Source organism: Marmota marmota, unplaced genomic scaffold (genome assembly GCF_001458135.2).
Source record: "Marmota marmota marmota unplaced genomic scaffold, marMar, whole genome shotgun sequence".
Classification (NCBI taxonomy): domain Eukaryota; kingdom Metazoa; phylum Chordata; class Mammalia; order Rodentia; family Sciuridae; genus Marmota; species Marmota marmota.
In genome coordinates, this window is record NW_026000005.1 from 24,338,754 (window position 1) to 24,365,236 (window position 26,483).

The 26,483-nt window shown below is 35.5% G+C and overlaps 1 protein-coding gene across 4 annotated transcripts in view; it reads left to right on the forward strand.

The window, feature by feature from the left end:
* Pard3b (par-3 family cell polarity regulator beta) overlaps positions 1–26,483 on the forward strand; it is a 981,002-nt gene that overhangs the window by 581,441 nt on the left and 373,078 nt on the right. For all 4 annotated transcript variants that reach the window (XM_048808385.1, XM_048808386.1, XM_015481294.2 and 1 more), the window contains 2 exons: positions 961–1,060; positions 7,923–8,038. In XM_048808385.1, coding sequence (XP_048664342.1) covers positions 961–1,060; positions 7,923–8,038 — 216 coding nt within the window. The remainder of the gene's footprint in view (positions 1–960; positions 1,061–7,922; positions 8,039–26,483) is intronic.

Here is a 26,483-nt window from a genome sequence, read left to right on the forward strand (position 1 = left end):
GCCAAGCAGAAGAGGTGGCCCTAAAATAGAGATAGTTGCCTCCTCACTGGAAAGAAGTTTGCTTGGTAAAAATGTGAGGCCATTTCCATTTGATGACTTATATCTTTCTCTTAAATTTTAACAAAGTTAATTTACAAATAAAAAATTGCATATATTCAAAAAAAAAAAAACAAAAAAAATAAAATAAAATAAACCAGGATACTCTCTAATGCTTTACAAATATTAATAAATTCTAGTGTAAATTTTGAGCATTCAATGGAATTATGCACATAATATTTAGTACAATGTCTCATAAACAGTAAGATCTCATCAAACCTTACTCGATCTTGGTATCAATATTCGGGATATGTGTTGTTTTTCCAGTCCAAATTTCCTAGAAAAATATGCTCTGGTGTTAAGTAGGAAAACCTAGATTTAGACCCTGGCCTTTTGTTTTTAAGGCCTAAATCCAAGTGATTCTGTTATGAAATGGAAGAAGAAAGAGTGGGAGTTTCCCTCTATAGTGTCTAAATAAATAGATATACTGTATATAAATGGCTTTTTAAAAGTATTTTTGCCTTTGAAGCAAATGCCTAAATCACTATATAATTCAGAGGAATCCCTACAGAGTCTTATTTACAAAAATATTAAAGCATGAAAGACATGGTTTTGTTGATCTTCCAGAAATCACAGGTAATGAGTATGTTTCAGCCTTCCACAGGTGGGGGAAGGATGCAGGGAGCTGACATGCCAGGGGTTGCCAGCAGGTCACCAGCTTCACATATTAGCTGGAGCATATTTCCTGGATCAGGGAGCATGAGCTCTCCTGACAATCCTTTGGTTCTGGGTGAAGCCTTATTTAGTTGAAGGCTGGTTTATGTGTTGGTAAAAATCGTGTCTGCGAGATGGACTGAAGCAAAACCAGGCACTGAATGGTTCTGCCTCCGGGTTACTACAGCTTCATTTGTTCCTTGTTTATAGACCTATTGCTTTCCAATGACGGATGGGCGGAGAGTGAAGTACCACCTTCCCCACCACCACATTCTGGTCTGGAATTGGGCCTTGAAGATTACAGCCACAGGTATCGATAAAATGATATATCATAAATGTTCCCCTGTTATGGTTTTTCTGGGAAAACGCAGCCACCTTATTTTTACTCTATTTCTTTGCAGAATGGAAATCTCATAGTATCTATAATTCCTTTCCAGAGACAGCTTCTCAAAGCTAATAGCATTGATTGTTCATATTTTGCTCCCTAGAATGTGTTAAGATTCATCTAATATGATGAAACTATTTAAGAAAATGGTTGGATTTTCTTTTACAAGTTTGAAAACAAGAGCAGTGATGCCCAAAGAAAATTTATATGGAAAGGTATGAAACAAAACCGAAGAAAATGAAACAGGATTTTTTTTCTTTGTAATTCACAAACCCTAAAGGTACTTTAAAAATAGATGTTCCAAGAAAGTTAATGGAATCTAAAAATTAAAGCAACACCATATATAATCTAAAATATTGAAAAGGGTACCCAATATTATATCCATTCTCTAATAGAAACTAAAAAAAAATCAATAATTTTTTAGAATCACACAAGCACAAGAGAGGGAGATTTATAAGCATACATACTATTTGACTAGTGGAATTCATAAATTTTGTTCTTCTGATGAGTTTTAAAAATCATTAAATTGTCTCTTTGCTATTTTCTGTATTTATTATGCCTGTTAAAAACTGTGTATTTTATTCCATTCCGTGTCCCATGATAATCCTGTGAAATTTCTTCATTTTTCTTGTAGCAATGCTTTTTAATACAACCTGTTAAAAATACAGATGCACAAGAGTATATCTAACTCTATTAGATGGAGGCTTACCTATATTTAGCTCTCTCTGATTTTTCTATTTTTGAAATTAGTTATCTTACTCAAACACAATTTCATGAACTAGGTTGATAATCACGGTTATATTCTAGATCAGTATCTCGAGGGCTTACTTAGAAAAAAATGTGGACATATTTAATTTTTCCCCTTTATTTCCACTGTCTATCTCAATCCTGAATCCAAGTTGGTAGCATTAAAGAATCCATTTTTAAATAATTTCATAATAATTTCAATAAAGTAGATTTGTTGTTCATCCAGTATATCCAGTATATGCAAAACCACTGGAATGGTGACAAGGTGAGTCAGAAGCCCTGCCCTCAAGAAGCCAGAAGGCTAGTGGATCACAAGATACAAAATGATAGAAGGTGTAATTTAACATGTGGTCTGAGGCAGAGGGACTGCTTCCAGTTAGGAGAATCAGTCCAAATGCGATGGTAAAAGTTATTTGAGCTGAATCTTTCCTCATAACTAGAGGTTAGGTGTGAGATAAGCCTGGGAAAGAAGGGAATTTCAGAGAGGGAAGGAACAGCATGGAGGTGGGAAAGGAAATTGATATGTACAACTTATTGACCAGCCAATAAAGCCCAGGATGCACGGATGAGGTATACATGCCTCATTCAGTAGATAGGAAAAACTATTGTAGAGTCTTAAAAGACAATAGATATGGTAAACCTCAAGATTTCATTGTGTGTAACATGGATTAGATAAATAGAGGAGGGCTGATATCCACTGGATGCCAGACTCCATTGGATCCCTGCTGGGGCCGTGGCAGTGAGAGGTACTCAGGACCCGTGCTGGGGAGGACAGGGAGATTGCTCAGGTGAGACACCTGCAGGTGAGGGGTGGTTCAGATATATCTATTGGGAGTTAGCGACCACCTTTATGACTTCTTCAAGATCTTCAGATTTCTCCCCTTCCCTCTTCTGTCAAGCACATTCCTCTATGATTTCCTCAGACTTCATTCTTTTTTTTTCCTGCTCTGCAGTATTTGAACATTAAGTCATTCATTCACTCATCCATTCAGAAGTATTTTTGGAGCTTTGAGCCAAACACTCTAGAATGCACTAGAATGGATCAGAAAGCATCCCTGCCAGCCAGAAATGCAGTGTCCTCTTAAGAAGACAGACACTTAAGGATGCAGCCTGCTCAGCATTAGATACAAAATGCCATGGGAGTGCAGAGAAATGAGCCACCTGACTCTGTCTGTAGGATCAAGGGAGTTTTCACAGAAGAAGTGGTGTCAGTAATTTCTTAGAAAATGGAAAGGAGCCTATAATGCCGAGAAGTGGCAGGAAGACCAACCTAGGTTAGAAAACCAGGTGATGGAGAGGGGACTCATCATACATTCAGTGTGGCTGTAGTGCATGGTATCCAGGGGGAAAATATCAAGGTCCAGTATTGTCTACCATGCACCAAAAGCACCTTGCTTCTTCAGGGAGCAGTGGAGAAGCATTGAAGGGCTCCAACCCACCAGATGACAATGTCAGACCTTGGGCAGTTTCACTGTGGAGAATGGAATGGTTGGGGGAAGCCACATACAAAGATCTCTAGTACTCTTGGGACTAACAAGAGAAAAACACTACCTGAAAGAGGGGAAAAGCAGTGTCGGTGGAGGGAAAAGGGCAGAGGAAGGAACAAGTCTTAAGCCTTGAAACTCTTCCCCCTCCTGGGAGGCTGTGACCTGCACAGTCCTGCAAGCTACAGCGTTGCCTAGGTGACCAGCAGCAGCAGGGTTTGGATGTGTGAAGCTTGGGATGGAGGATACACTGGAAAGGAGCCAGGAGGATTGAGCAATTCTGTCATTCAAAAAAAAAAAAATTATAAAGCCCTCTAAAAGGGAATAGCAGTGCTTTAGGGATGGAAACACTCTTCACAGTGGAAAACTGCCCTTGCATGGAAAGGGAAACACAAATTAGATCAAACTTAAGGCCTGTACTTTAAACCCAAATGAAATCAGTACATTCCTGAATTTATTTCTACTACTCTGCCAATGATTATTAGAGAAAAGGTTAGAATATGTGTGTCTTAGTAAAAATATAAGGGAAATATCTTTTACTGCAGGATCTCAGGGAGAGTTGAAGGTAGATCAACAGCAGGCAGAATATATTGAATATTATGAATATTATTAACATTTTGGACAACATTTGATAATTTCCTACATGTTCATATTTTTCATTCTCTGTCTCTATCCTTCTCTCTCTGCTTTGCACACATGACCTCTGTTACTCTCACACTAGCCAAATGTTGAAATCTATTCATAAGACACCAGTGGTTTCAGTCATATATATATATATATATATATATATATATATATAGGCATACTTCTCAAAATCTTCTTCCTCTGCTTTTTATTTCACACAGTTCTCCTTGAACATGCCCTGCTGGCCCTTGTGTGTCTTTCACATTCCTGGTTTGTCACCACATTCAGGACACTGGCATATGTTTCATGCTACCCTTATTTATTCATTATGCAGCATAATTTGACATTGAGTATCATTTCTATTTGATAGATTTCCCGGTTGTTCATGCTGAAAGCACGGCCTCGATCTAGGACACGTCTTTGGCCTGCTGTCAACTTCAGCTTCCCACAGCCCCTGGTGCAGCCCACTCAGCCATGAGTACACGCTAACTCCCTTCAAAATTAAAATATGTCATAGTTTATAGTTAATCATCGTGTCACCCTCTCACTCTAAACACTTCTGATGTGTAGATAAAATTACAAACCATTTCACTAGTCTTACTGACATGTCTAAAATATTTTCACATTAACTAATTCAATACTCCAGTCATTATTTCAGTGTGCTATATGCTCACGTTGGCTCTGGTCCCATAATGTCTTATGTAACACTCACGTCCCTCCTTAAATATCTGCCAATCTGACATCAACCTTATTTTGCATTTCCATTTTGTCTCATGGCAAGAGGGGATCCTCCCATTGATGGTTTTCAAGTTGTATATGTGGTCACAAAATGATGATAACAAATGCATACATCAAATTAATGGGCATAACAGACATACATATATATACTTAATATAAACAATATGTTTGTTCCATTTATATGTATAAAGAAGCTTTTATTTCTCTGACCACCCTTGAGTGTTTCCTAATATCTCTATCAAAATATATTCATTTCATTTGGATAGATCCTAACTTGATGTTACTATGTCAAGTGGTATTGCCACCTTCTTGGATAAAGATCATTATTTCTCACGAGCCTAGGAGAATTTGAGTTCTTATCCTTAATATATCAGTTTGGAAGACACTCTGAGAATGAATTTGGGCAACCAATACATTCCTCACTTGGGTAGATCCCCATAGTCCACCTTGAGCTCAGCACTTCAAATACAGTGTGATCTTTGTTTTAAAGAGGAATATTCATGTTGGTTCTAAACCTCTGCCTGAAGGCTTTTGTTATAACATATAGCATCTGTTTTGATCAACTGTCTGGCTTTCTTTAGTTTCATGATATGCACCCCTCTGTTTAAACAAAAAGCTAAACTAAAATGCAAGTTGCATAGGAGATTGTGAGCAAATCTGCACTAAGTTAAGGAAAAGCTTTGAAATTTTGGAAATTTAGGCTTGAAACAACTTATGTCCCAGGATGGCTGCCATTTTAACAAAGCTTATGGTTCTGCTCCTGGCTTTGCCCTTGGCCACCTGTGTGACCTTGGAACATAAGTCCTCCTCTTTGGGCCTCAGAGTCTTATCTAAATGATGCCCTAGGCTTTAATCCCTTCCAGTTCTTAAATTCCTTGAGTCTATGTGGCCATGAGTCTTTCTGACACTAAATCCACATCATCACAGTAGATCAAAGGATGGAAAAACTAAGAGCAAATAAAGGTCGAATAACACATTTAAAGGCAAGTACTTCCAGAATATCAAGGATTTGGGGAAACTCGTGTGCACACTAGCATCTTAGATTCTTCTTTAAAATGTGCTGAAAGAGAGACAGAATTGCTGTTAGATCAATAAAACTAAGTGGGTCAAGGATTTTTGCACATAATTAGCATGTCTTCCTATCACTAGATACCACATCTAGTACACTGTATGTATCAATGGTTTTGTCTGTTGAGAATGCACCCAGGCACCATTGAAATTCATGACTCCAATGAGTGGATTTAAACTTCTTGTTTACAAAAAGTTTCACAAAAACAGGTACAATCTTTTCGTTGAAGAATATTGCAGGTCCTCATTCAAAGGCCACCATAATCTACAGAAATAAAGAACTCCCATTCATTGTAATAGCTCCCATTGATTGAACATAATATTAGCTAGAGAATACTTTATTTAAATTGTACTGCAATTGTATATGCTAGGCACTAATCTTAGTATTGAGCATTCCTTCACTTATATAATAATTACAATAGCCTTATAGAGTAAATTCTATTAACTGTTTTATAGATGAGGCCACATAGCCTGACATCTCCCTAGTCCCTAAGCTACCTTAGTCACAGCCCTTCTAAGGGCTAACAAAGATGGAAATGGCAAGGAAACTGTGAAAAAAAAATCTGGACAAGCTCAGAAACTCAGTCATTTAGGAAGCAAAAGCAGATCTATTTATTAATCTGCTCGTTTGGTACCTGAGCACTTTTAGAGCACTTGCTCTGTGTGAGTCTATTTACTTTCTAAATCTTTAACTCATTCTATCTTTTTGGTCACCCTCTAAGGTAGAAAATGTAATTATACTCATTTTCAATGCGAATAATACACTTAAATCTATATGTGAGGACACTGAATAACAGAGAAATGACAACTTGCCCAGGTCACACAGCTAGTAAGTAGCAGAAAGGGGATTAAACTGAGTCCAGGACCTGCTCCACATCCTGGCTCTTGAGAGTATCTTGTACTGTCCATCAGGGCTACTTTCTTAATCTACCTGCCCACTGTATTATTAATGGAGGTTCATTTACTCATTCATCAATATTAGTGTAGCTACATATTAATTTTAACAGTGCTGTCAGGGAATATTAAATGTCCATAACTGATGAGTTTCAAGAAAAATTGAACTTATTTTGGTATATTTCATTTAAAACTTGAGATTCCTCTGTACATGAATTCTTATTCAGAAGTTATTTTTGTTACTTTGTTGTTTAAAATATCAACCTCCAACTTTTTGAAAAATTCAACCTCAGTACTTTCAGATTTCCTGAGCATGCTTAATTTGAGTTCTTTCTGTATCTAAGATTAGGAGTACAAGTCATATTGAGATGAGCTACCGTATGTACCTCATAAACAGACAAGCTACCAAGAAAGTGGAGTTTAATATATGAAAAGTATACAAATATGATGCATTTCTGGATTGAGATATAAGCTATTATCTGTAATTTCTTTATATAAAATCCCTTCATTCTCAAGAAAAATAAATAAAATATCCAGCAGAAAGAAAATTCATTGAGACTGACCACAAGTACCAGGAATCCTATAATGGGCATTTGATGCTTCTTGTGTCTAAATTGTCAACCATGCTTTTCCTGGGATTGACTTTTGGTATTATTGATGAGTGGACTATCTGCTCAGCATTCACGTTAGTTTTGGAAGATGAACCTAAATAAGGTAAAAATTCAAACTCCATCTGCCATCAGTCATTCAGCAAGATGGTTTTTTTCTGAGGAGCCAACCCTTTCACTTATGTTTAAATGAAGGGCATGCTTATCCTGCAGAAATCTCAGTCCGCTTTAGAGCACTGCTAATGTCTGGTGACAAGCTATGAAGTGCTAGTGCTTCCCAGGCACCTGTTACCCACTCAAAGTTCTATATGGTATAGCAGGATCCCAATTAGCAAAAATCAGTGAAGAGTCAAACATAATATTAGCTAGAGAATACTTTATTTAAATTGTACTGCAATTGTACTTTATTTAAATTGTACTAAGGATAAAATATATGAAAACAGGGTTGCTACATCTCATGAAAGAAACCTGAAAGTAAGAATTGGTTCAAAATACATACCAATGGGCTGCAAAGAAGCTCATAGGGACTATGTTCCAAATGAGAACTGCTTCTCTCTCTCTCTTTTGTCCTCTCTTTATGATTTTATTCTAGACCTAAGTATGACATATGGCTTCTTTCCACAGCTCTGGGGTAGATTTGACAGTATATTTTCCAGATCAGCACATCAACTTCAGATCTGTGACACCGGCCAGGCAGCCTGAATCAATTAACCTGAAAGCTTCGAAGAGCATGGACCTTGGTAAGTGAGGGGGAGGTGACATCCAGGTCAGCTCTCCAGCCTCAGCCCATCTATCTTCCCAAATGTCCAGGTCTTGTTTCTTTAACTCAAACCTCAGGGAGCAAGGTCTGCAGAAGCTGGAGGATGGGACTGGTCATAGTATCTTCCTATCTGCTCTCACACACTTAGTTACCCTCTTTGTAAAAGCAGGAGTGATGACTTATTCTTATTTTGTGGTCCATAAAACGTCCTCCCTTTATTAGGTCAGAAAAACATGTTTCCTCTGGAGGTTCCAAATGCCATAAGCATCTTTAACTAACCTGCATTTGTATTTGCCCTCTGGCTTCTGCCAGTGCATTTCATTTCAAATGAACATACCTGTTTCAGGGCCTGGGAAGAAGATGTGGTTAAATGGTGCTCTCCATCCTTCTTTTGTGTTCTGCATATGTGATGGATAGGGAAGGCAAAAATGAAGAAGATCCCTCTCTTCCAGTGTCCATCCCCTATGACACTGGAGGGAAAAAGGGTCACTTGGGTTTGCCATATGGAGAGTGTCAAGGTACCTGGGCTGTCCTGAACAACCTCATCAGTGTTCTGAGCACCATGAATATTACTGGATGACTGTCGGCTCTCAGGGCAAACCAAAGACCCATGTCAACAGTGTTCTCCAGGCACTGGGACATGGGTCCTGGAAAGACATTCAGACATCTACTGCTGCCTTCCCATGGGCTCTTAGTACAAAATAAATTCTTAACAAAATATCCCTTGCTTCCTGAATACTCAGAGGCCAACCTCTGCAACTGTTTTTTCTTGAGGCATATTACATTTTTCATTAATAGCCACAAGAAAACAGAATAATCAAAACTGAGTGCTCTACCAAACAATATAATAAATAGTGCTTATCTGCTGTTCATTTACAGGAGTTCAGGAAAAGGCTCAATCCTGATGAAATGAGAAATTGATTCTATTTTTTATAAATTAACCAAATCACTGGGAAGCACTTGCTCTCATCACCTATAGTGAGAGACAGACAGAAAACCTTAACAAGGGAGCTACTTGAACACTGGTCTGGAGGGTGTTTCTCAGGCATGAATCTCTGACAAACCAGAAGAGTAATGTGTGACACTGATATCAGTTATTACTAAAAATGTATTTTTATAAATTGCTTGATAAACATTTCCTCTTCTGTCTTCTCATTTTATCTATAGAGAAGATGAATGGACAAAACTGCTCTTAATTTCAGGATATGGGGGGGGGGACCATATTACTTTTTTTTCATTTAATTAAAAAAACAACAACATAAATTGTTTCCTATGAAGTATTTCTGCTCTTATTTCTTATTACTGAAAACTTTATTTTTGAGAATTTTTTCTTTTGAATTGAAATCACATTTGTAAAATATGTATAGTTGGCAGTCTTCCATTGCATTTTTTTGTACATGTACCACAAATGACAACAATAATAGTAATGTTTGTTCAATTTACAAAATTGGACAGATGCTGGGTTATTTTTTTCAGGACACAAGTACCACACTAAAAGCATTGGCTAAAATGTACCATGCAGCAGAAGATTTAATAACATGCTATAGAAACATTTTTAGAGTAATCATCCAAGTTTAGCCCCCCCTCCAAGATGTACCAATTTGAAGCTAATAGTTTTTCAAAGACTGAGGGCAAGCATTCTAGAACCATCTGGTTCCTACTCCCTAGAACAGACAAAGGAGTGAGCTTAATAAATGTGTTGACTTTCCACTGGATATACTCAGGTGATACCCCAATGATACACATTTGGAAGTATCTTTCCTGCTTGATTAGGAAAGCAGAATATAGTTGTAGTTTAGTTCTCCATATACCACCCTGAGCTAATATAATGTTTATCCATGCCATGTTGGATTTCTTTCATTGCGAGTGAGCCTTGATTTAGTTTGATTTTCTTTTCCCTTCAGATGGAATTTAAACTTAATTAAAGGTTTTATTTTGAGTTTGTGGGTGTTTTGTCCATTTATATTATTTCCTACTTTGCAGTTTACTTTTTTCCAGTGTTTCTATTTGTTAATTCTTTTTCTCTTTTATTTTTAGACTAGTGCATGCATGTTGCAAATAATTTATTATAATTTGTTGTCTTCTTAGCTTGATTTTGATATCCTTTACCATAAAAAGCTTTAGTCTCAGAGTCAAATACTTCCATCTTTTCTTTTGATTTTTGATTTTATGTTTGTCCCATTTACTTTCTTCTAGATACAATCTACATTGTATTTTATTCACAGTGTATGAAGTAGGAGAATTTTTCTTCAAAATATATAACAAATTATTAATAAATTTATTGAGTTTTCCATCCTTTCCCTATTAATTTAAAATGTAGTTTCATTGAATAATTAAGTTCCCTTATACACATAAATGGGTGGGCTTATAGACATGCTTGTCTATTTATATATTAATCTGCCCTGTGCTGGCATCATTCTGTTTAAATTATCATGCTATTACTTTGTACTTTGATTTACATATAGGATGATCTTCCTCTGATTTTCCTTTGTAAAAAGAAACCTATTTTTTTCAAAGTAAAATCAGCATCAGTTATTGAAATTTTAAAGGTTACACAGGAGTGTTTACTGTGTGTGTGAGTGTGTGTGTGTGTGTGTGTGTGTCTGTCTGTCTGTCTGTCTGTCTATCTTCCTGCCTATCGGAGTGACTGTTAATTATAACATTTATTACTGGTTCTTGATAAAAAAAAAAAAACACTTTATCAAGTGAAATAAGCTTCCTTGTATTTCTCGCTTCCACATTTTTTTTTAATCTGTCCCTTTTTTGCTTTAAGTCAGAGATGGACATTGAATTTTAGTAAGTAATTTTAAGGATATAATATATAGCATGATCAAATATATTTTCATTTTCATTAATAAAATACAAGCAGGTTGCCTAACAGATTCCATAATATTAATCTTTGTTTCTTTCTGAAAAAATCTAACTTTCTCTGTTCTTGAAGTATCCATTCAGTTAACTACAGATATGTGTATTAAACCCTGCTAGAAATGGCCACCATTGGCTCTGTGCTCTCAGAACAGCTTTTCTCAGTGTTATCAATTCCTATATACCCCTTACAGATTTTTCTGAGGCTATTTTGCCTCATAATTTCTGCTAGTGGGTATATGGTCACGTGTAAGACAGATCAGAAGTGATTAGAATGATAAGTAAAAGGAAATTTATTTTTAAATAATTGGGTATAACTATGCATATTCAAAGGGGATAGGGTGTCATTTAAGGGACTGGGTTGATACTTCTGGGTTTACCAGAAAATCAATCTCTCCTACTAATTGTAGACTTTCCTCTATTTATTTAAATTACCAGAATTACTATGTTCTGTCTGCATCCCTTTAATTTGTTCATAATTGCGCTTGTGTGGGTGTTGAGTTGGAAGCTCTTAGAAGCTGAATAACACAGCTGCCTTTTTGGCCTTTGGCATAGGGTTTCCCCCCAAAGAGCTGCCCCTGTTGGCAGCATGCCAGGAAGTTACATTCAAAGACTTTTTGATGAGGCATAAAAATCTTTAATTTCCAGGCTTGGTGTTTTATGACCCCATAATACTCCTTAAGAATTAGTCTCAATTATTCAAGGGACAGCACTTCAGTGTTTGGGCCCCTTTGTTGACCTAGTCTATAGCTCCATTCAAAGTTAGGTTTAAAACACTATTTCCCATAAGATTTTTTTTTAAGAGTTTTCTTTCCTGTTTCCAATTGTGCTCAGACTCCTGTTTCAGAGGGCGTCTGTGACACAGTTAAGACTAAGGGCAGTGCAGATGGAAGATGCTGGCCAGCTGTCCTGCCTCTGTTCAATGAGAGGAAATGAGCCTACAGTGATGCATGAGGCATTTAGATGAAATGTTAGCAAGTTTCCTGACAGTGAAGATTGTTAACATTGCATGTTCCATAGTCTCTTATTTAAAAAGAAAAAAATATGTCCCTAAAACTCAAGAGAGAGATTGGCTGATTGTCTTTCCAGATCTGTGATTCTGCATTTTTATTTTCTGTTAGTTGATTGTTCTATATTTATTTTTTTAAGTTAGAAAATGTTTGTAGATACCCACAATTGAAGTAAAAATTATGACTCATATCTACAAAGGTAAATATTTGGAATACAATACTTTCATGCATGTCAGATTTTCCCTTTTAGTAATTTGGTATCTTTATTATCAGATCAAAGATGAGCATTAGAAAAGTTAATTAACCCCACCCTACTATTCTAAAACTTTGTTTTATTATTTTTATACTGAAGTACTTCTATATGCTTTCTTGATAATAAGATAATATGAAATTATTATCTTGATAATAAGAAAAACATCCTGAAGACTGAATACATAGAATTTTTATAAAATTATATATTCTGATAACTCTAATACTCATATATCTATGTATGTTGCATATCAATATATTTTAATATAGATGTTAATTTATATCCGTGGCTTTTCTTTATTGTCCAGTTATGAGCAATACCTCTGTAGATGTCAAAATCTGAATCAGATACTGCTATATCGACTATAAGTTTGACTTTAAAAGCAAAAATGAAAACCTATTTGGTAAGAAAAATTAATGGTAACAATAAAAGTGTCTACTTATCTTGTAAGTCACCAAGGAAGTGCACAAGAACATAGTCAAATATATGCCCTATGTTATAGGAAAACAAAATTAAGAAATTATATTCATTCATTAAAGAAATATGTATTGAGGACCTACTATGTGCCAAAAGTGCACTAAATACTGGGGATTCAGTTAAATCAGCCAGAGACATGGTGCTCGCTATTATACCTAGATCAAAACCCTAACAGGAAGGAAGACCCAAGAGTTAAGAAAAGATTTCCAAAAGGAAATTCTGATGTTGTGATGATAACGTATCTCAGAGAGCAAGAAATGTAGAGGAATCTGAAGATACTGTGGTAGCTGCCTCAAGAACTCACTGATAACCTTGGCTATGTGGAAAAGAGGAAGAGAGGAGCAAATGGTAAGGAAAAAAAAGTAATCTAGAAGAATAAATTCAGGAAGAGCTAAGAAGCTGTATGAGCTGAGGCTTAAAGCCTAGCAAGAGAGAATATGAGGTGGCCCATTGTTTGAAACTCCTAACAGATATCAGCAGGAAAGAAGAGCCTCCTGGCTCCAGAGTTGATTTTACCTGCATGCAGCAAGAAAATGATGTTCAAACTGAAAATGCAGGACTTCCCAGAAATGGAGGTCAAGATGGTCGTCATCTCTGTGCACTCAAAGAATGGAGACTGTGATTCTGCTGTCTTCGAGTATTAGGAAGTGCCAAGCATAGATAGGCCTTGCACTGGAAGCCAGGGAGCAAATTACCAATTTTTACAGAAATGAGTTTCAGACATGACTAACAATCTCAGTGTTAATCCTGAGAAGATTTTCATGTTTGTGAAATGAAATTAATAAATAAGTACATGGTGATCACCAGCAACCTCCATGGAGTCTTTATTTAAATAAATTATATCTCCTTTCCTTTTTGATAGGATTTCTAGACTGGCAAAATCAGGAAAGTGTTATAAATATGGGTTATATTGATTTTTACAAATTTTTATATTATATTGATTTTTCAGTTTGTTTTCTGATTGAGATTGATGATTCAAATTATACACAAAGATGTAGGTATAACATTAGAATGCCTTTTCCTGATATGTACAAATTGGTGGCTTATTGTTACTCTGCCAGAAATTAAACAACACATACCAAAATACTCTGCACTTGGCCCTTCTCATTGTATTCCAATAAAGCTCAATAGAGCTTGATGAAGACTGGATCCGTGTGTAACTTGGATGGTGGTATGGCACACAATCTTACTACATTTTCAGTACTTGTTATCTCAGAGAATTGGGAAATATGTTAAGAGTGACAGAATTAGCACTCAGATGATTTCTCCAGAATTAAAGAAGATGGAATTTAACAAAGTATGATATATTCATCTGACGAGTGTTTATTGGATATGCCATATGCCAGGTAAATAATACAAAGCCTCAATTCTTACGGCATTTTCATTCATGTTAGACAAATAGATGGTAAAGTTTATGCAGTGAATAAATAATAAAGTTTCAGATAGAAATAATTTCCTAAAAACCAAATTCAGGTAGAAACAAAAACTGAAAAGGGAAACTATTTTTAATAGAATGGTGAAAGATGACATCCTGAAGTCAGTTTGTCAAAAAGATCAATTGTACAAGCATAGGATTCAGGAGAGTAGGCTTAATATTAACTACTTAAGTGCCCCTGTTTTTAGCTGCTTGCCTGACATAGCCACCCCCAAAGCTACCTCTGTGTTATCTGACCAAGAAAGAGAAAGGCTCTGCTATATCCTGATCTGTATTTAATTCTGGGTTCAATATTTTAATAGATGTAAAAACAGTACAAAAAGCATTCAGTTATTATTGAGAGGCCCAGAAACCATATCCAATGAAAAGCAGTTGAAAGAAATAAAGATATTATGCCTGGAACAGAGATGACTTAAGAAGCATAGGAAAGCTCTCCTTAGATATTTTCACAGCTGACATTGAAAACTCAAATTTATTTAAAACTGAATGCACACCCCAAATGACTCAAGCAATGAAAACCACATCAGAAGATGAATCAAGTTTATAAACTTTGAAATCTAGGAAGGTATTAGTGATGGAAAACTAAATTCTGGTTTGTAGCATTTTTTATATGAAAGAAAAAAATATGTATAAATTAAAACAGCTTGTGAAGACTGAGAAGCAAAATTCACCAACATTATGGGAAAGAGACCATGGTATATTTTTCAGTGTTTAGGAGAAAACTGCAGTTGGGCCAGCACACAGGGTCAACCTTAGGCACCTTTGGCAAGAGGAGAATTCACACTGTTTACAGGACCCCCACCCAAAGCAGGCCTCTTTCAAAACATTAAGATTAGCAAACAGTAGCAACATTAGGATTATCGAAAAACCTTGTGTATAATTAAATTCTGGATAATTGCTACATTTGAAAATGAATTAGTATTAACCAAATGTAGAGATAAAGATGTCTTTCCTAGATCTGTAACTAGATGATTATTTTAGATGTTCCAAAATATGCAGATTCTGTTTAAAATTTGTTAAAATTATTACTTGGGTTGGAGGCAAAGGTATAATGATGGTTTTCTATGTCTCTCCCTCTAAGTTCTTATGGACCCTACGTTTCATACTCCTTAAGAAATATATTTTCAAGGTGAATTTGACTATGTTTATTGTTACTATTAATTAGAAAACAATGACTATTGTGTGGAAATGGTGCTTCTATATTGCTTTCCATATTTCCAGACTTGTCTGAAAGTTGTGGTGCATTCCAGCCCACCCCTGTCAGACTCCCTCTAATGAATCAACACCCACAAATGCCCTAAATATAGTTGCTCTCATTTGCCATTTGTTGGATGAATGACTCATCTGTCCCCACCTGGAGGAAAAAAAAAATTCTTTGAAGCAAGGACTTGGTGACTAGAGAATAAGGGAATTGGTATTGGTTTTAGTAATAGTAGCAGTCATGGGAAAGCTGCTGGGTATTGTTAGATGGAGCCGCTACATCTACAGTTTTCTGGTAATTGGTGGTTGACTTAAATTGTCCATATAAATAAATTCTCCATGTATATGCATTATGAAACACTGTGAAAAGTTCACCTGTGGATTTGATATGTCGATCTTTAATTCAATCATGGAGTCACAGATGGTCTAGAGTGTTGCCATGCAGTTTTTCACTAAGATTGTATTTTCTCCAGCTGAGGGATTGGTTGGTGGAATATGTAGATAATTTAAAAATTCTCTGCCTGGAAGAAAAATTCAAGGCTCTATTTTCTCATAAGAGATATAAAGAGGACTATAAAGTCTAGAAGTATTTGTAACTGAACCTTTGGCTATTTTGCCAATAGCCAACCCATGCAGATTTTTATTAAATTGACCTCTGTATATTTACAGCATTATTTGTGCTCTGAAGGGAAATCTTGATCATTGGGGAAACTTCCTTATCTTTTAAAACTGAAATGTTCTGGGCTTTTTTTGAAACTTGAGTTAGTATAGGTATTGCTTTCTTCCTTTTTGTGCTTCAATTGAAACTCTCCTTCTAAGACTCTTAAGTCTTTTAAATGAAGTCAGATATGAACTTTTCCTGCTCACTTGCCTTTGTTTCACAAACCATTGTTCATACTTAAATGAAATTCTGTGTTCCTTTTAAAAGAACCTTTATATTAATATGAGAACATCTTCATAAAAATATGAAGCTGAGAAAGCTATTCAAAGAATGGAACAAAATACTTAAATTCTCCTTGAAAAAAATGAACCTAATTCACTCTCATTGTTTTGAAGTGACAGTTTCATTAGCGGAAAATATTATATTTAGTACAAAACTAAATATTACCAATAATAAAATGTAAGCCGTGATATAAGAAATATATGTTAAATAAAGTTTGTCAGTTTCATAATTATCTCTTCTGATTGGAATTCTGAATGATTAAAATTTGTTATTGGTAATATTTTAATCTTAGGAAGAGATTAAAGCTATTGTAGGAAGTTTCATTTCTCTCATTTTTAGGTGAATATGTGTAGTTTGTTCTTTAAAATGCAAAACATCTTTAGTCTTGCATATTTTATTCTCATGTATACATATCTTTATTCTTATATTCTAATTTTTTCCTAAGATTTATTGTACCAAATATATGCTTTTAAATTTGTGTAAGGAACAGAAAAGCCTAAACATTATTCTGTGTCTTTGCTCCTAGAAACATTATATTTTAATTGTAAAATTTGCTTTTGAATAAATGGAGCATGATTCACTTGTCTTATATTATTTGCCACAAAGGTTCTTTCCAATTCTTCACTCTTAAGAATAGCAATGCTCCTATTACCCCTAGTTTTTCTAATGTTTTGAAGATGAAGGTGTGCTGTATTTTGTCATGTTCTTTTTCTGCATCTATTGAGATGATCATATGATTCTTGCTTTTAAGTCTATTAATATAATGAGTTATGTTTATTGATTTCTTTATGTTGAACCAACCCTGAATCCCTGGGATGAGCCCTACTTAATCGTGGTGTACTATCTTTTAAAATATGTTTTTGTATGCGATTTCCCAGAATTTTTTTGAGAATTTTTGTATCTATGTTCATCAGGTATATTGGTCTAAAGTTTTCTTTCCTTGATGTGTCTTTTTCTGGTTTTGGTATCAGGGTGATATTAGCCTCATAGAATGAGTTTAGAAGGGTCCCTTCCTTTTCTATTTCATGGAATACTTTGAGGAGTACTGGGTTAATTTTTCTTTGAAAGTCTTGTAGAACTTGACTAAGAATCCATCTGGTTCTGGGCTTAAAGAAATCAAAAAAACTCAATACCAAAAACACAAATCATCCAATCAATAAATGGCCTAAGGAACTGAACAGACACCTCATAGAAGAAGAAATACAATCGATCAACAAATATATAAAAAAGTGTTCAACATCTCTAGCAATTAGAGAAAGGCAAATCAAAATTACTCTTAAGATTTCATCTCATCCCTGTCAGAATGGAAATCATCAAGAACACAGGCAACAATAAATGTTGATGAGGATGTGGGAAAAAAGTTACACTCATACATTGCTGGTGGGAGTGCAAATTGATGCAACCACTATGAAAAGCAGCATGTGATTCTTCAGAAAACTTGGAATGGAACCACCAAGGAAACTTGGAATTTGACCCAGCTATTCCACTCCTTGGTTTATATCCAAAGGACTTAAAATCAGCATACTACAATAATGCAGCCATATCAATGTTTACAGAAGCTCAATTCACAATAGCTAAACTATGGAACCTACCTAGGTGTCCTTCTATAAATGAATAGATAAAGAAAATGTGGTATGTATACTCCATGGAATATTACTCAGCTTTAAAGAAGACTGAAATTATGACATTTGCTAGTAAATGGACGGAGTGGAGAATATCATGCTAAGCAAAATAAGCCCAAAAATACAAAGGCCGAATGTTTTCTCTAATATGCGGATGTTAATTCACAATAAGGCAAGGGGCACTAGAGAGGAATAGCATTACCTTAGATTAGGTAGAAGCTAATGAAGGGAGAGAAGGGAAGGGATGTGGTGATAGGAAAGAGAGTAGAATGAAAAAGACATTATTACTGTATTTATATATGTGACCGCATGGCCAATATGATTCTACAACATGTACACTCAGGAAAATGAGAAATTATATCCATCTATCTATGATATATCAAAGTGCATAAATGCATTGTACTGTCATGTTTAACAAGTTAAAACAAATTTAAAAATTAATTTTAAAAAATAGCAATTCATGAAGCCTACTAAGGTATCAACCTCTGTAAACAATCATGATTATTTCATCATTGTAAGTTTCTATAATTCGTTGTCCAGAATGATTTAGCCAGGTATGGTATCTCATGCCTATGATTCCAGCAACTTGGGAAGCTGAGACAGGAGGGTCTCAAGTTCAAGGCCAACCCTAGCAATTAACCTCAAAATAAAAAAAATAAATAAATAAAAAGAGTTGGGGATGTGGCTCAGTGGTAAAGCACCCCTAAGTTAAATCCCCAGTACCTATCCCCCAAAATAAAGGATTTAAGGGTTTTGATTTATATGACCAATTGTCCTCCAGAAAAGCAATTTTGTTCCTATTAACAGAATTTGAAAGAAAATGAGTAACTTTTTTTTTCATTTTGCAGGTTTTATAGGTTTAAAACAAGCATTATATTTTACTTTTAAAATTGCTTCTGTGTTTAAACATTTTTTTTTCTATTTCACTGTACATCTTCTATTGTAAATCATCTGAGCACTTTCATTTTAAGGTTAGAAATTTTTAAATTAAATATCACTTTTTGCAAGTAAAATGTTATTCTACATTAAAGGTCAAGTTTCAGCCCTTGCTCACAGGGGAAAACAGATATCACTTTCACTTTCCCAACGCTAAGTATGTTACTTGCTCCAAAGTACATATTAATTAGTACCTTTGTGTCTCTCATTAAATGGTTAGAAACTGTCTAAACATGAACCAGAAGCAGAGTCAGATTCAGACTTATTTACAATAAAAACTGCTTAATCTGTGGCAAGTCAAATAATCTTTTTGGAAATAATTGATTTTTATTTCTTTGTTGGAACACTAAAACTACTCTCCTGAACCTCAAGTGAAGCATTTCCAGCTGCTTTAGGGTACCTTAGAACAAGGCTAGCATCGCTATAAACACTTACTCTGCTTGTATAATGCTGAAAAGATATATAATGCTTGAAAATGCAATTTCAGTTCCATGTAAAATTCATTCATCCATCTCTTCCTTCCTTCCTCCTTTATTCATTCATTGAACAAATATTTATTGGTTGCTTCTTCAAAGTACTGCTCTAAATACCTGCAACAGACAACAACCTCTTATTTCTATAGCTTACCTTTCTTAAGCAGAAATACTCACATGAACACAGTTTGAAAGATTAGGTACATAAATAGTAATAGCACAATAAGTGAATGAAGGTGCTGGAAGCATATCCAGTATTACAAAAATCATTCTACAAATTGTGGAAGGAGGAAACATGTCTAGAAAGGTTAATGTTCTAATACCCATTTGGTTTGCAGTGTTCATAAGAAAAGGTAACTAGGAACTTGATGCATGAAGGTATGAAAATTAAAGTGAAAATTAAAATAGAGATCAAATTGGAAACTGACTAATCAAAAGTGATAGTTTTAAGTGAGCTGGGAATATGCCATCTACCCTCTGATGATCCAGCAACTGACTGACATAATCCCCAATCCCCAAACACTTCAGGATTGTCTTGGAAAAAATCATGAAAACCTGCGGTGATTTCAGCTCAAATTCCTTTAAAGTCAAACAATGATATATCAAGGAATTGGAAAATACTTGGGCCATTTTAAAAATTTGGAAAAAAAATTAGCACCCAAAGTGAGCGAAAAAATGGCTATATCAGAGCCTTTTCTTTTTATTTCCAGCTTTGTTAAATCATTAGTTGCCAGATAAATAATCCCAGTGCTTCCTCTGTACCCAGAGGCTTCAGGAAAATAACAGTGGCCAAGTCCTCTAGCTTCAGACCAGCAAAGCAACCTTATGGAAGATTGAAAACTATTTTTAAGTAGAAACATAGATGTTCAAAAAATTTGCTTGAAAGTTGATAGACTGAATATCTTAGTATTGTCTTGAGTGACAAGGAATGATCAAATAAGTTTGGGAAACACATGTAAACAAAGATCAAAGAGGCCCCTTAAATTTGGAATTGCTTCCAAACCTTTCACGTGTTTTATGTATGCTGCCAGGCTTCAAGATATAACTTCAAGATATAACCTGTGCGGCAGTCCCCAAATTCATTTGATCACAGGAACTTTAAGTATAGAGTAGCTGATAGATCTAGTGCTCCGAGGAATGTCCTTGGCAAAGAGAAGGTGCGAGTGTGTTTGTGAGGTTTGAGGGTGATGCAGAGTAGAGTGACGAAGGACTGCCGGCAAACGGGGACATGTGGGGCCATGCTCAGGGTGCAGTCTGTGAGGCAATCTCCAGGGTAGAGAGGCATCCACAGTCACTGAACAAGTAGGAATTAGTTGCAGAGCAGCATGAGCAAGCAAGGCTGTAATCAACCAAGCATGAACTGACCGTGGAGCGTGCTGACAGAATGTGACTTACTGCACTGCAGCAAGCCTCTAAAGAGCAGCACATGTACTGTAAAATGAACTCTAAGATGTTACTGTCCGTGGCCCCATGATAGAAAGATTGAATTCCTTTGCCCCACTACTCAAGCTCCCCTGCCTATTAATCTAGAAAAGCACTAAAGCACTAGTAGTAACCATGGGACCACAGTTATTTCTGTTTTTAGTCAGCTTTTTCACTGCTGTGACTCAAAGACCTGACAAGAACAATTAAAGAAGGGAAAAATTATTTCAGATCTCAAGGTTTCAGAGGTCTTAGTTCATAGAAGGCTTGTTTCATTCCTCGGGATCGAGGTGAGGCAGAACATCATAGTGGCAGAGTGCTCTGGAGGAAAGCTGCTCAGGACATTGCACCAAGAAGCAGGAAGAGACTAAGCTCAGCTCATAAAATATATGCCCCAAAGGCACAACCCTCATGACCTATGCCTCTAGCTACACCCTACCTGCCTACAGGTACCACTTAGTTAATCCCTACAAGGGATTAATGCACTGATTAGGTTAAGATTATCATAATCCAATGATTTCACCTCTTTCTTGCGTTATCTCAAACATAAACTCTTGGGGGACACCTATTTCTAAACCATAATAATAGCTAATGTTTTTTTGAGCACTTAGTGTATGCTAGGCAGTTTTTCTGCACAGGAATTTCAAAGCCATGTGCATTAATCTGTGTTGTGTTAATATACTGAAATATCCAACACAGGCTACTTAAGATGTAAAGAAAGCTTTATTTAGTTCACATTATTGATGAGCCCTATCGGTCTGGCCCCTGGGGAAGGCAGTGTGTGAAGATGGCAGGAGCTCATGTTGCAGTGAATGGTCACATCTTCAACTAGAGCAGAGAGAGAAAGAAACCAGGTCTCCCCAGTCCTCTTCCAGGGTATGCCCCCAGTGACATAAGGACTTCCCACTAGGCCCCACCTCTTAAAGGTCCACAGCACCTCCCCATACTGTTACCCTAGGGACTAAGCCTTTATCACGGACCTTTGAGGGACACTCAACACCCCAAATCATATCACCAATGGTACAGATCATGTAATCAGGATATAAAAAGATTGATGTGTAGGGTGTCACAGCTATTAAGTGGAAGAGTCAGGATTTAAACCCAGGCACATTTAATTTTGATGGCTAGTCTCCAAATCATTATGACTTTCTGTTTCAAAGGAGGCTTGTTAACTTCCTGGTCTTCTAAAAATAGAAGATAGATTCTCTCTTCTATTTAAATTATATCTTCCATTCAGGACCCATTCAAGTGTTGCCTGCTCTAGGGGGCTGTCATCTTTTTCTAGCTCTTTCTCTGAATTCTTGAAGGCAGTAATCATTGATATCAGTAATTTTAGCAAAGAATTCCATTCTCTTTTCGATACCTACCAGGTGGGAATTTTTTTCTCACTTCAATCAGATTACAAGCTCCGACAGGGTCATGCTTTATATTTCTTGGGCACCTCCTCTCACCACTTTGTATGTGTAGGTGCCAAGTATGTCCAGGATGGTTGGATGAATGGATGGTCTTAAAGCAATATGGCTGCAATCTTAGAAACCCCATTGATCTCTGTGATTGATCTGGCTGATCTCACTAAGTTGGCAAACCATCTTTTCTGATATCAAGAGGTTAAATTAATAAAAGTACAACCAAATGATTGAACAATATGAGAATAAAAATGCACTTAAATGTCTGGTCTGGGTAGCAGACTAAAATAGGGATAAAGGCATTTTAGGAAGGTGCACAATGTGGTACCCTATACTCGTGTTCACTGACCCCAACTGGTTTTGTTCACTTGAAGGAAAAGTGTTTGGGAAAGCCTCATAAAAATGAACATATGTAAGGAGAGAATCAAATACAGGAAATATATCAAGCCAAATGCTTCAATTTCATTAAATAAAGAAGAATGAAAGCAGTTGTTTAAAACTTGAAGAAAAGGGCTGTGTGCTTTATTTTCTAATTGGAGGAATCTATGAATAAATTAGGCAATCACTTGACATAATTGATTTAGATCATGTGAATTCACATGCCCTGCAAGAGAGGGTAAATTAGATCAAATCATTTGTGGCTCCTCCCCATCTTCTGTTCATCGCTGACATTCTTTCTTCCTTTGTATTCCTCCATATTTCCATTTCCTTTTTGGGGTTTTACTTTTCTTAATCTAAAGAAGCATATATTTTTATGTATATTACTTCTAATTTATAAGGATTTTTTTCCTTTACATGGTAGAATTAGAGTTGACAATATTCTGTACTAAAAAAATTTGTGTTTCTTATTTATGAATCCCATTTTCGTTTTCTATAAATCTGTTTGCACAAGAAGAACATAGTCTGTGCATAAACCTAGTGCCATGGGAATTATACTCAAAACATGCTTGAACTGCTTGCTTTTACCTGAAGCAACATGAAATTGAATTACATTAGTATAGAGCAATTTGGTTGCATGTCAGCTGTGGCAAATAGCACGTAAGCTGAATAGAGATTTTGTTCACCTTGGGTCACACAGTGTTAGTTGTCTTGACAAATATCCCAAAGTGAAACCAAAAAAAAAAAAATTTGTTTTGACTCAAAGAATACAATTGACTCAAAATAAATTGAAAATATTCTAAATGGTTTAAATGCATGGTGCTGACTTACCTATTATAGCTTCAAACTTTATGCAAATTTTTATCCACAAAGCAATTTTTATATTTAGATTTAATCAAAGAATTTAATAATGCAAGTGAAATCTATTTACTGCAACCTCATATACTAAGGCAACCAAGGAACGTTAAAAGGCACTGTGTTCACATAACCCAATTTGTGCAGTGTCCAGCATAGCTGCCTGATGTTGATGGATATGTGAGTTAACTCTTAATTGGTGAAATTAACTAACCTTTTAGATACCTAAGGCTGCATTCCTTTAAAAAAATAGTACTTGACCTAAAGGGCTTATCCATGACCCAAGCCATAATTTAGAAATGTTGTTATATTAAAAACATGGTCATTAAGGAAAGAATTTCTAAGGACATCTCAGTATAATTGTTCATTCCACTGGGAAAACAGATCCCTTTGGAATATGCTACATCATTAATAGATTAAGAATATTATATCCACAAAGGTAGTCAATAATCTTAAATTATTACTCATCATGTTATTACTAGATACTTTTCTAAGTATGTTTCCAGAAGGTGCATTTTGAAATAAAATATGAATACAGGTTGAGTATCCCTACTCCCCAAATCCTAAATGCTCTAAAATCCAAAGATTTTGAGTTCCAGCATGATGCCACAAGGGAATAATTCCATGCCTGACCGCATATGATTCGTCACAGTAAAAATGCAGTTGGACTAAAAATACTATGCAAAAGTACATAAAATTACTTTCCTGCTGTATGTATGAGGTACGTACAACACACGAATCTTGTGTGGAGACATGAGTCCCATCCCAAAGATATCTCATTATATGCATGCAAATTACCTAAAATTTGAAAAAAAACATGAAATCTGAAATGCTCTGGTCTTAAATATATGGGATAAGGAATACTCAACCTGTATGTAAGAAAAATACTTAGTCTTATTTGAATGAAAAGAGAAAAAAAATTAAGTTGGAGAAGAGATGTACTATGGATAATGTATGTAAAACTAAGAAATGATCCTAAGGGTTCACTTTGTGTTACATTAGTCCTTTCTAAATCTAGAGGCATCCTGAGAAGTTAATGAACTTGAAAACTCTAACATTTTTTAAATAGGGATTGAGATGCTGTTTTAATAATCGCTTCCGATTGTCCATGGGCTCTTTGTTGTTCAAGAGAATCAAGGAATAATTATGAAGTCCCTTGTCAGGGACTGGCATCTTTAATACATGAAGAGCTCAAAAATTTTGGGAAAATAGGTATTTCTATATGAAATTGAAAAAATATATGACAATTCACAAAGGAAGAAAACTTGAGTCAACAAATAAATACGATATATGCCCAAACTCACAAGTAATTAAGAAAATTGAGATATTATATTGGCAAATGCTGAAATATACATGACCCGGTATCACAGTGCATGTTTATTGGGTATTTATGTCAATGCTATTTTACTGTAAGGCCGTATGGTGATTGTATAAGGCATCTGAAAATCATTTTTTCCAGTAATTCTGTTTCTAGGACCCATTCTAGGGAAAGAAAAGTCCAAGATTTTAGTTAAGTATAAGAATTTTTCACTTCAGTTCACTAAAGTAAATTTAATTTTCTTGTGATTAAAGTATTAGTGAAATCATAGGATTTTGATCTAGATATAATATACCATGATGCATATAATAAAAGTCTTCAGTCTGTTTAATGAAATACAAAATGTTAGTGATAAAACATCAATTGATAAAAGTAGTGTATATAATTATATTAGTGCATAGGTGTATACATGTATATGTACATACATATAAATAATGAACAGAAATTTGGAAAAATGACAAAAATCAGTTTTCTCCTAGTGGAATTTGTGTGGATTGTTTTGTAATTTATATATCTTTTTATTTCAAACTTCTAACACATATTTTAAATATGTTACATTTATAATTAGATTGAAATGAATTAGTATAAAAATAATTTTTAAATTGAAAAAAAAGAATTTTGTAACATAGTAGTAAGAAATTAAGATATTTGACTCTGAGAAGGAGGAAAGGGGTGGGATATATGGACTAGCTTTATATCATTGAGAACCTGGAAAGGGAAGATAAAACTTTTTAATCTTTCTTAATAGATTTCTAGATGATTCAATTGTTTCAGACTGGTTAAAATAATATTAGCTAGGCTAGGAGCACATTCCACTGCAATGCACGGTGTCTGAACGAGGCCAGTTCACTGGCTCACTAGAACCAACAGGGACTTGGTTCCTTCCTTCTCTTCTTGCACTCTGCCATTCTTGACTTTCTGGCTTTTGTCCTCACATTCTTTACTTCAGAGTATCCAGATGGCTGCCATCAACAATTGTATCCATGTTCCAAGCTAAATAAATAAATAATAAGGTAGCAGTATGCAAAAGGATTTGCCAACATTCTTCCCTTAATTAGGAAATTCAGTATTGGCTAAGAAGAGCTGCCTAGCACCCCAGAAAACCCCTTACTCATCTTATTGGCCAGTACTCTCATATTTCATATACCATCTAGACAGAAACTAATTAGGGCAAATGGGTTTATGGGTGGACATTGCAATGTCCTGATTCTCTATCCATAGTCAAAGTCAACTTTGGCCAAAGATACTTAGGTGAGGCAGAGGATAAGAAGTCAGAGTTGCTTGGGAGAATGGTGGTGCCATTTTTAAAGCAGGGAACCCAGTGAAAGAATAAGATGTATGAAGGAGACGCCCAGGTGGAACAAGAGCAAATTGTTACTTCTCTTTCCTACTGTCTCTAACGCCATGGTTTGAAACTTTATTTTTGTAGTGCTGGGGATTACACCCAAGGCCTTGTGCATGGTAGACAGTGCTTTATCACTGAGCACAGCCCCGGCCCTAAACTCCTGAATTGTTATTTTTTTTTCCTTTTGAAGTGACAAGGATCTTTTTCTTTTTAATTAGTCACTATAGGCACAGATCCTAGAGCCTATGAACTTTCCAAAAATGTACTAAGTATGAGATTTAAGCAAAACCACCAGCTAATGCATAACATGAAACCTCAAATTTGAAATCTATAAAATGTTTATTCCTGGAATGAGCTTCATACCAATTTCACTAATTATTGTACTTAGAATTTACTAGTAAATATTATATTTGCAAATAGTTGGTATTTGCAGATTTAAAAATAAAGATTGTGTTAAAACACAACCTGTAATTAACTTATAACCAAATAA